General features: G+C 39.4%; 1 protein-coding gene across 1 annotated transcript; it reads right to left on the bottom strand.

The window, feature by feature from the left end:
* Positions 1–2,039: 2,039 nt before the first annotated feature.
* On the bottom strand, positions 2,040–9,026 carry ube2na (ubiquitin-conjugating enzyme E2Na). The gene is made up of 4 exons (XM_033634399.2): positions 8,898–9,026; positions 5,185–5,431; positions 4,691–4,831; positions 2,040–3,323 (listed from the first exon to the last, which is right to left on the bottom strand). Exons 1-4 carry the CDS (start codon positions 8,925–8,927, stop codon positions 3,277–3,279), a joined length of 465 nt encoding a protein of 154 aa, XP_033490290.1. The 5' UTR covers positions 8,928–9,026; the 3' UTR covers positions 2,040–3,276.
* Between the last annotated feature and the right edge of the window lie 1,890 nt (positions 9,027–10,916).

Here is a 10,916-nt window from a genome sequence, read left to right as displayed (position 1 = left end):
GATGGATGACTAAACTTCCCACAGTAAATGAAGGAAGCATGAGGTCATTACCTGCGGTTTTAAGGTCAAATAAACACAACAACGTTGAGTTCACTGCAGCAGCCTGGTGTCAACACTTCTACTGTAAGTTTCAGTATGAAAGCACCTTGTAGTGAAGTCTGTAATGTACTGCTGAGCGTAAATGTCACAAAGCTCAAGGCCTCCCTCTGCTGGATGAGGACGGTCTTTAAACCACAGGGTGTGTTCAAGGGTGAAAATGTTTAGAGGTGTTTAAAAATGACAGTGTCTGATTAGCTGGATGGCTTCAGCTCAGGTTGTTTCCAGCAAGTGCTTTTAAAAAGGGGAGGGCTTTAGTTAAAAAAACAGACAATCATTATGGATTTATGAATGATCCTGACCCACATCCAAAGCAGCACTATGGTTCTCATGAGGATTTAAAGGTAGGTCTGCCATACCATCTCTGCAGAGATCATTACTGAAATGTCAGGGACATGGGAATATGCAACCTACAGCTTTCCAGGTCACTGGGACAACTCTGAAGAGTCTTTTGAACTTTGTCTGACTGAACCAGATCCATGTGGCTGCAGAGGACATACAGCTACGGTTTATGTTCACTGTGTGAAGGCTATAGTCACCAGGTTTATAGGACAGTATGACTTTGCATTTAAGAATATTATTCAGTGCACAAGGGGAGAGTTGTAATTTCATGGTGCTCTAAATCAGCAACACGTTAATATAGTAATATAATCTGTATAAAGATTTGCATGAAATAGATCGGGGCCCACAAAGGACATCTGGGGGACACCTCTAGTACCCAACAGAAAGTCAGACTGGGTCACCTCAACCCTCAGGCACTGCTGAAATAACAGTCCACTGGGAAGGACGGAGGAAACAACTGATGATTAAATAAAATGAGAATATTTAATTAGCTAAATAAATGTAGTTATAATGACCAGAAGTATGTTAATGAAATACTGCTACATTTAACCTGTTTTCATATATATGGGGAAAATGAATATTTGATACAAACTCAACAGGAGCTCCCAAATTACACAATCAGCTGCATAAATTGTTCTGAATATAATTAACTATTTAATTAGTGGACTAACATTAATTAGTCACAATTCAATTATTTTTAGAATCATACATGTACACCATCTAGAATAAATGCACCTAAAAGTAAAGATTCTACCTTTCTTGGTGGCCAAAAGACACAATTTAATCAAAGTAATGTAAAATTTAGAGGTTCTTGTACTTTCCATGCATTTTATGTGACTTAATATTCCTATTTCACAGTACTGCTGAGGGAAATATTGCACTACAGTTAACTTGTGATTATACTGAACATATTACTAACATCGAAAGCAATACAGTGCAGAAACACTGTTACAAGTTAAAGTTCTGCATTCAAAATGTTACCTAAGTAGAAGTCCACAAGTATTAGCACTGAAATATGCTTTATAGATCATAAGTACAAGTCTTCATTATGCAGAATGGCCCAATTATCGATGCATTTATGTGTTCACTGCTTTAATGTTGTATTTGGTAAAGGTGAAGCTCAATTTAATTAACCTACTTTACATTGCTGGGTAGCTTGTGAATGTTCCCCTGGTATCTATATAGGCTTATCATAATTTAATCTATACTAATACATCATAATTTATTTGTTGATATTTTGTTGTAATAATCTGAATCTGCAAAGTAACTAAAGCTGTCAGATAAATGTAACTGAGTATATAGTATAACTGAGAATATTTCTCTGAGATGTGAAGTAGAAGTATTAAGTAGCAAAAAATGAAGTACCTAAAACTGTACTTAAGTACTTGAGTAAATGTACTTGGTTACTTTATACCACTGATCATATCTGTTAAGACCTCAAATTGAAGTCAAGATATAAAAGGGATTCGGTGAGGTTACAAAATCCATGAATTTATGTCATAAAGGTGTGACCTGTCCACTCAACCTGTTGAGAGAACGTCTGATTGGACAAAGTAAGTGGCATACATAATGTACCATCAAGAATTACACACGAACATCTATTTATTAATCAACAGATTTTATTTACAGAACATAGAAGTATGCAGGTGGACTGTTTCATAGCATTCTGAGAGCAGGAAAAAACTTCCTCCCCAGATTAATAGAAAGAATGAATTTACAAACAGTGAATTGAATACACACTTTTCAGCCAAATACCAATCACAAGAGCTGAGAGTCAAAGCCTTCGTCCATCTTTTCAAATTTTAATCCTGCTCACCTCCGCCAGTCGCCACAACTCTCGCCATCAAACAACTGACAACTCAAATGTAACCACTGCTTTGTGAAATAAATGCCATTGGAAGAAGTAAACCACTGAGTCTGCTAGCATTAGACTGTGAGGGCGTACGGAGAAAACGCATAGTAGTTAGTAAGAGCGAGAAAGATTCACATAGAAAAGACTGGATATGGTAATAAAACATACATGCTAAAACTAAAGGTCCACAATGTCCACCCTACACTCAACACTCTCCAACGGCATCCACAAGCCTACGTTTTACACTGAGAGCGGTTGAAAACGTTAATGTGACAATGGCAGGCTCAGTTTGGCTTTCAGTCTTTTTATTTTGTATTCAATGCAGCCAGATGTGACTTGATGAAGAAGCAGGGCTAGTTTATGCATCCCTCTGGGCCATCTACACAGCACGAGTGACCTCCAGGTGAGTGTGTACATACAGTGGGCTAGTAGTAGTTAGCTGCTTTTAATAAACAAACAGCGACACGAGAAAACAAAGTTAAAAGAAATGTAAAAAGTATACTATATTGACCACATCTAGCCTTTCTCTCCTCCCTACCCATTTCACTCCAGGACCTCCGACCTCCAACCTCCAACCTCCAACCTCCAACCCCCCCCCCCCCCCCCCCCCCCAAAAAAATGTGGGACATAAGACCAACCCAACCCCCCCACCCCTCCCGAAATGTGCTCGTTAAAGCAGCAGTTGGCAAAAGCTTCCCAAAATCATGGACAAAGAAAGCCAGGTGAGTAGATCTAAAACCTCTGCCCATGCATTTGAACAGTAGTGAGTTAGGACAAAGACAATTCATTTCGTTACTAGTGTGCATTTAAATCACCAATTGTCAGCAGTTGTGTTTTTTTTCCTTTACAATATATTCATGTTTATTTTATAATATATATGTATATATATTTAAGACTGTGTCCTTTAAATGCAAATGAAGTAGGAAGAGGTCTTGGCAGAACATGAGGAGTTGATTTTTACTTGTATCTTCACTTGTTGGGCTGCTCTACACTTCATTCTTGTTTCCAGCATAAAGCCTGGTCCATGTCTTGGCTGCAAAGAAAAAAACAAACAGAATATGAACATAAGTCACATAAATATTAACAATATGGCGTTGTTGCAAAGACTGCATTAAGACATGTTTATCTTAATGAAACTGAAAATCCTTTTCTCCTCTATTATGTTCTTAGTTTTTCTTGTAATTTAGTATTGGAGTGTGTGGAGTACTGTAGTTTTATTACATTTCAGTAACCGAGTGTACAACTAAAAAAGTGCACTGAGTAGAGAGCAGATCTCCAGGCTGGCCATGGCCACTCGGGCAATTCATTTAATTACAACGGATACATTTCAGATCCCAGAAGCAAAGAAAAAATGTGAGAAGTCCTTGAGCAATGAGCATACAGTCATAAATGTGCACAGAAAATATAAGTTGACTTGGTCTAGTAGTATCCGAGATTAGCTGCGGAGTCTGGACAGATGAATACACACACTCACAAGCTCCTTTTACTCTGCCTCTTCAATGCGGGAATATCATGAAAGTATGTCGCCTTGCTGTTCTGTATAACAGGTACAATCATGGAATTGGGGGACAGATTTGTCTCACCTTTATCCCGACATTGGAGGTAGTAACAGCACAGAAACAACATTTGTATAAACAGGCAGGACGTGATCATTCATGGGTGGCACATGTGTGACATATTGATGATGTCTTATGCATGTGACCTACTGCAAGAGGACTAACTAGCCAAGTTAGCAGCTAACTCAAGGAAGAAGAACAGCAGCTGAAAATGCCCGCAAATTGGGAAAACAGTGAGGCCTGGGAGCTCCTTTCCTAAGAGCAGAGGACGAGATCAGCTGCCATATAATAAGGATGGTAAATGACTGTTATTTAATGTGATTGTTATTGTTTATAAAGCGCTGCCCATGAGTATGTTACATGTCACACTAGAGGCAGACGCTGTTGTCTTACATGTCATGCCTCTTGTCTAAAGTCACACACTGGAATGGCACGATGCCACCGTTTATTGGTTCTTTGTAAAAATGCAATGGCAGCACAAAGACAGGACTTGTAGCGGCCCTAAAGCACGACTTCTGTGTATAAAGGACAACAGACTCACACACACACACACACACACAACCAAACACGTTTCCTTCCAGGCTTATGCCTGACTGAGATTATAAGGATACGTTACAAATAATTCTAGTAAAGATAGTTAAAAAAATACCACAGTACCAAAAACAAAAACCCTCCCCAATGTGCACAGTTAATCATACAGTGTTTTGTTTTTTGTACCTATGTGTGTATTTATGTCAGATATTCCTGTACTCCAAATGACAGAGGGGAAAGAGAGAAGTAGCCAAGAGTTAGGTGGAAAGTGTAATAAACCCTCAGCTGATCACAGCCAGATCATAGCTCTTACCTGTTTCTATGGCTTCAGCTTCACTGGTCTTCCACTTCTCGGCAACATCATTTGCTAGGGGATCATCAGGGTTGGGTGCGCTTAGTAACGCCTGGATTGATAGCAGCACTGTGCGGATCTGCAGAGCTGGCGACCATTTATCTGAAAAAAAAAAGAAAAGAAAAAAAAGAACAAGAAGTAGAGAGATAAAGAAGACAAAATTGTGTTTTAAGCTGCAGGGGCAGTGAAGAGACAGTGGTGCAGTGGTAGCGCCACAAAGTTCCCGTTAGGGGTCAAAAGTGTAACATAAGAGGCCCTTGATCTTTTGAGCAAGATAAATTGGCAAAGCCCTTCATTCACAGGCCAAACATCAGAGGACACAATACATACAGGCTTTCCTACAGTAACGAGCCTGACTCAAAAGACCAAAGACAGAACGGGGAAAAGACGAGCTTTCTGTAAAACACGACAAACACCACACACAGCTGGCCAAGCGTAAACTGTAACTGACTTACCTTTCAAAATGTCTAGACATATTCTTCCCAGCTTGTCTACATTGGGATGATATATTTTGGTCATGAAGCGTACTTTAGGGGCTGCCATGGGATATTCTTCTGGTAAAAAGAGCTCAAGTCTAAACGTGCCGCCCTCAAAAGGTGAGTCCTGAGGTCCGGCAATGACCACATGGAAGTAGCGGGCATTTCCTTCGTCTGGCTCTGCCTTGATGCCTGGGACAGGCTCTGCAAGCAAACGCTGAGTTTCCTGACGGAGGAAAAAACACAACGAATTTAACTTTATAATGGTGCCACCTTATTACCAGTCAGTGTCACGTTTAAGTACTTTCACTTTGCACTGCAAAATGTGTAAGGAGGAATGCATTTGAACACCATACTTCAGTGGAGGGATGCAACTCCTTGTGTTCAAGTAGGGCAGGGGAGTCAGTGCTGAGACACGACTGCACACACTACTTGAGAGTAATTTGATTTTTAAAGAGGATGCAGCACAGAGCATCTGTCATACCACACAAGTCAGCCATTTAGTTACAAGGGGGCAGAGCAACCAATCTGAATTTTCGTTGTAGCTGTTTCTTTTGTAAATGACAAGTGCAAAAAGTATGTTGATATCAGAGATGAGGTGATTATTACAAGCCATTTTTATTTCATTTTATTTTAATTATGCTTTTGATAGCCCGACACCTATTAACCTGTAAATTAGTGGATGATTTTCAAGAAAAAAAATAAAAAGTGATGTATCCATGAGGCCTTTCCTTTTAGTCTGGCACTTGCATGACTGAGTGAACTTTAGCGCTGCATTTCAAAGCACTGTCTTTTTAGAATTGGTGAAATTTCAGTATTATATTATGTAAATGTCTTGCCTTTTACTTTACTTCCTGTTAGCACTGGTTACAGCCAGCCAGCTAGGCACATTAACATGCAGAAACTTGCTCATTCCAGACCCAGTTGGTGCTCAGTGCAGTAAACTGAGGAGTAGCAACATTAGCCTGTAGGCTGACATGCGGAAACAGTCAAATATATTCTTTGTGGTTAACCATTAACATCCCTAGAAGGAGCATCTCATCAGAAATCCACCACTTTCTGACCTCACCCCTTTCAATTTGAACACATTTTTCCTACATGCTAAACTATATGTCAGAATGAACAACCGCTCAGGAGACGGGGGCCCTTTGAGTTGATCTACATTGATGCCCACCCTACAAAAGACACAGATATCTTCCTCAAAAACGAACAGAAGATTGTGTTTCTCTGATTACTGGAAAGCTTACAATCAAGGTTATCCACAATTTCAATACTTCAGGTACAAAATAAATAATACCTACATCAAAGAGTACTTAGTTGTTATTTGATATTAGTAAAACTTGTTTATCAAATATATCAATTTTACAGAAGCCCTCGCCCACACCTGAGAGCTGCACAAAAGTTGTGAGTCACTATTATTCTCCCAACAGAGATGGTAGGCAGGAGGTGGACTGTAGTCTGCTTGGCTTTTATCCTTTAACACTGAGGGGAGGGTGGCTTTGACTGCAGCAGTGGCTCAATGCTGTGTTTCCGAAGACTCTCAGTGCAGTATGTAACTGTCTTTTAGAGGTGACACTGACTCAGCCACCGCACCACAGGAGACCATTACTTTCATTCCCATCAGCCACTGCAGCAAGGCTCTCCCAACTCATAGTGACAGCCAAGTGACCTACAGAAACACACCTGTGCTGTGAAAGAGGAGCAGGTGTCCGGTATCTCCTGTAGTATGCATGAGGCAGCATGAGTGACACACCTGAGAGATGCCTTTACCAAGAAGCTACTTCAAGCTCACTACTGTGCACGCTGTACAAACTGCAGTGCCGTCAGCTCTTCACTGCACATCCTGCATTCTCCAAACTGTACTGATACTACAATTATCCTACTATATGAAGCTAAAAACCTAGTGTTCACATGTGCCTGTGTGAAACACAGCCTTGTGTGATATCTGAATCACACGTGACATCAGAACTATAAATAAATAACTACATATAAAAAAAGCATCAAATAGTCAGGTCAAGCTCGCCGGCAGCCGGCACTCTTGTTTTCAAAGTTCTTTTTCCTGAATGCAACTGGGAGTGAGATTCCTGAAATGTTTCAGATAACCCACAGACAAAACCATGCAGTGAAAACACAGACGGGAGAGGGGCTCCCAGTCCCAGTCACACGCTCTGAGGGCTCAAGGGCGCTAAGTACTGTTCCCAGCCCTTCCACCTTTTCCCACCACCAATGGTCTGTGGTTTGCTCACTTGCCCACCTGTGCAACCTTCTCTTGGACACCATTCATGCTCCTGTGTTGCTCTCTGAATAAAACTCAATACACGAATCCTTGCAAATACACAATATTACAGCATAGGCGCTGTAAGGGTTCCCCAAAGAAAAAGGAAAAAGGCAGGGGCTTCTGTAAGGCTTGTCTATTATCATTAAAGATATAAAGAAATAGTGGCTGAATGAAAATTAGTCACTATTATGCTCACAAGTTGAAGACTGGCTGGCTTTTCTGTGTTTCATAAACTTATAAATTAAATATTTGGGGGTATGTGGTTGCTGGTCAGACAGTGAAAGCAGTTTCAATACACCTCTCTGGGAACCTAATGGTTTTGACACTTCATAGGCCTAATGATTAATATTTAATTTGTATAATGAAAACATTAATGGCAACAGTCACTGGAAAAATCTTCTGATCACATCAGATAATGCAACAACACCTATGAGCAGCCTGCAATGTAATCAGAGCCCATCTCAAAGTAATGTCCACTGAAATGTTGTAATGCAAATGAAAATGAAAGTACAATAATTTTATTTGCATTACTATCTTTGTAGGGATATGAACCTGTAACACATGACACCAGCTCTTGTAATTCTGGGTTTGCATATTGTAAGGTGCAGGGAAGACAACTCTCCCTAAAGCAAATGACTGGCAGTTACCAGTGACAACACTGTGTCATATTGTTGTATCATAAGGTTCACACCCTCTTTGTTTAGATGGCCAACATTACTTGCTAATGCTCCCCCATACCAGTCTGCAGTGAAAGTGACTTGTAATCAAAGTTTTACACGTTTACGATTTTCTATGTAAGTACAACGTTACCACACGTATGACTAAGATGTGGTGCTAGCGTATCGTTTAACTCACTGATAGCTAACTTACGAACTTCACCAAATAAAAAGCGAAACTGTCCCAAAAGAAAAGACTAGAAGAAGCAAACACGCCATCTTAAGTTAGTGTAGGCTTAAATGAAAAGCATAATACTGAGAATGCATATCAGGCTACCAGGCTAGCTTTAGCTCGACCCTGTTTTATCATTCAACCCATGGATGTATTTAACACAATCAAAGCTAACAAACTAGCCGGGGTTAGCATAGTTAGCCTCGTTAGCCAGCCATTCAGTCTGCACCACAACCTCATCGGAAGCAACTTTAGAACACTGTAGTGCTTGGGAAGTATATTTAGAGACGATAATCCCGGCATTTATCCGCCATTTTCACGAGGGCTTGGTGTATTTTTAACCCGCCGTGGCTCGGTGTATCTGGGCTCGGGAATGAAACGGAAGTTACTTTAGCAAACTAACGTTAGCGAGCTAAATGCTACAGTTAGCACACAAAACCGTTTAAACGGTGTATGTGACGTTAGAGTTTTGGCCATGACAGAAAAGTAAGACGTGCTGCTGCCGTGTAAAGTGTGACATAATTACCTTAAGGATCCTGCGGGGCAGTCCTGCCATCTTGTCTTAAATGCGGGGTTTTTATTTTAGCTCTCAGTATCTCCTCTCTGTCGTTGGCATTGACAGCAAACACACGTCTTCCGGGTTCTCTGCGTCATGGCAGTGGATGTAGCTGATGGAGCGAGGCAATAATTTAAAAATAAAATAAAATAAAGAAAAGGCAGGGCAAGAATCCATCTGGTGCATACATATTACACAAGTAATTATTAATATAATATAAAGGATTAAAAAATACTCTACAGCCCTGCACCTCCTCATAGTGAGCAAAATTTGAATATTCACTGACGAATTGAAAATCAGTTTGGTCTTTATAATAACATATTTAATCACAACATTAGAGAAATATATGTTAATATAATAAATGTAATTTACCCAACAAATCAATTTCTGAAGTAATGCATTAACAACACTTCTGAATTCCCTGGATTTTGTGATACTGGCAGAGAAACAAATTTAAGATTTCTTTTTAAATTAATTTGTTTAAAAGTTTTTGAAATGAGAAACAGTCATTCAAAGAAAATTTCACAGACTTTATTAAAACAATTGTATTGACATTTCCTTAAACAAAAGACATATTCACTTTAAATTGATGGAGAAAAGGCACACACTGGTGCATAAAAGTTCACCAGAATACAGGAAATCAAGTGTTAAATGCTCAAAATTTCCAGTGGGAGGACTCCCAACCCCCTGTTTCATATGTGTCATCCCCCGATATTGTAAACAAATAAATAAAACCCTACCCCCTTGAGTACAAAGCTGTAGGCCACAAACAGACGGACAAAATAAAAAAATGAAATAAAATAAAATATCTGAGACAATTGTTATTTAGACAGCCTTGAAACCCTTTTTTAAAAAGTTCATTCTTCTTCTCTTTAAGTTTAGCCTTCATAGCTTTGTGAGTACGAGACAAATGACAAAAACTCACACAAATTACGATAATATAATAGCAGCAGTTTTACAACAAGTAATGGATCAAACCATTTAACGCACACATAAATAAATAATAAATAATTTGAAAAGGAGAGTGAGAAAATCCTTTTGTTTTGGAATCTCAATATTATTTTACCACCAATACTAATTATTTCTAATTTTCACAAGTATAACTGTTGAATATGAATACTTTTCCTACAGCTGCTGAGTTGTCATTTTACCCTCCAAAACACTCTTGTTTATACCATTGCATCAGCATGAAGTTTATGCATTACAGCACCAGTGGCACCCCAAGAAAATTTCCAGAGATGTAGCCAGAATGGGGCCACTGAAAAGCTTGGGCTGGCACACGAAAACCAAAAGAGAGTTAAGGAATCATATACTGAAATACTTTAATTTCTTAATTTAAAGTTAATATAACTAATTATCTGATGTGCATTGACTAATACAAGTAGAGCTAACATTCAGAATTCCAAAACAATCCTGTTAATATGTCATGTATCTGCACGTTAGGTAATTTGTTGTTCTTCTAATAGGCTGGTTGTCCATATCCTTAAAAAGTGAAATACACAACTTTAATTTGAAGGAGTGCATTGATTGTAAGGAAGAAAACATTTACTGGGAACAAGCATTCCCAAGTTTAGGAGAGACTCGTTGGTACCTGTAGAACCCATTTTCATTCAGATATCTTGAGATGAGAGTTTAAGGGACCCCTTTGAAAGTGGCCATTTCAGTTGCCAAAATTTAGCCTAACCTTGGAAAGTTATTTAGCCACCTTTCGGACAAGCTATGATGACATGGTTGGTACCAGTGAATGCCTTAGGTTGTCTAGTTTCACGAGATACCACTACCTTCTAGCTTAAAAAATGAGCGCACCACAACCTCTTAAAGACAGTACTATTGGTCTACGTTAGTTTGGGGGGCAGTAGGGAAGCACCTGGGGGCCCCACTGTAAAGCACCTGAGAAGCAGAACTCTAAATTTACCTTGGCTATGCGGATATTAATAAGGCAGCTCATTATTTGGCAGTTTCATTCATTTTCAGTGCTTCCAAATCCAG

This window comes from Epinephelus lanceolatus, chromosome 5 (genome assembly GCF_041903045.1).
Source record: "Epinephelus lanceolatus isolate andai-2023 chromosome 5, ASM4190304v1, whole genome shotgun sequence".
Lineage (NCBI taxonomy): Eukaryota > Metazoa > Chordata > Actinopteri > Perciformes > Serranidae > Epinephelus > Epinephelus lanceolatus.
Note: the sequence above shows the minus strand (reverse complement) of the source record. Positions and strands in the feature narration are given on the sequence as shown.

Coding starts and splice junctions, on each gene's coding strand:
- ube2na (XM_033634399.2), bottom strand. CDS start 8,927: ATGGCAGGACTGCCCCGCAGGATCCTTAAG. Junction 5,432..8,897: donor TGCCCCGCAGGATCCTTAAG/GTAATTATGTCA, acceptor TTCCTCCGTCAG/GAAACTCAGCGTTTGCTTGC. Junction 4,832..5,184: donor ATGTCTAGACATTTTGAAAG/GTAAGTCAGTTA, acceptor TTTTTTTTTCAG/ATAAATGGTCGCCAGCTCTG.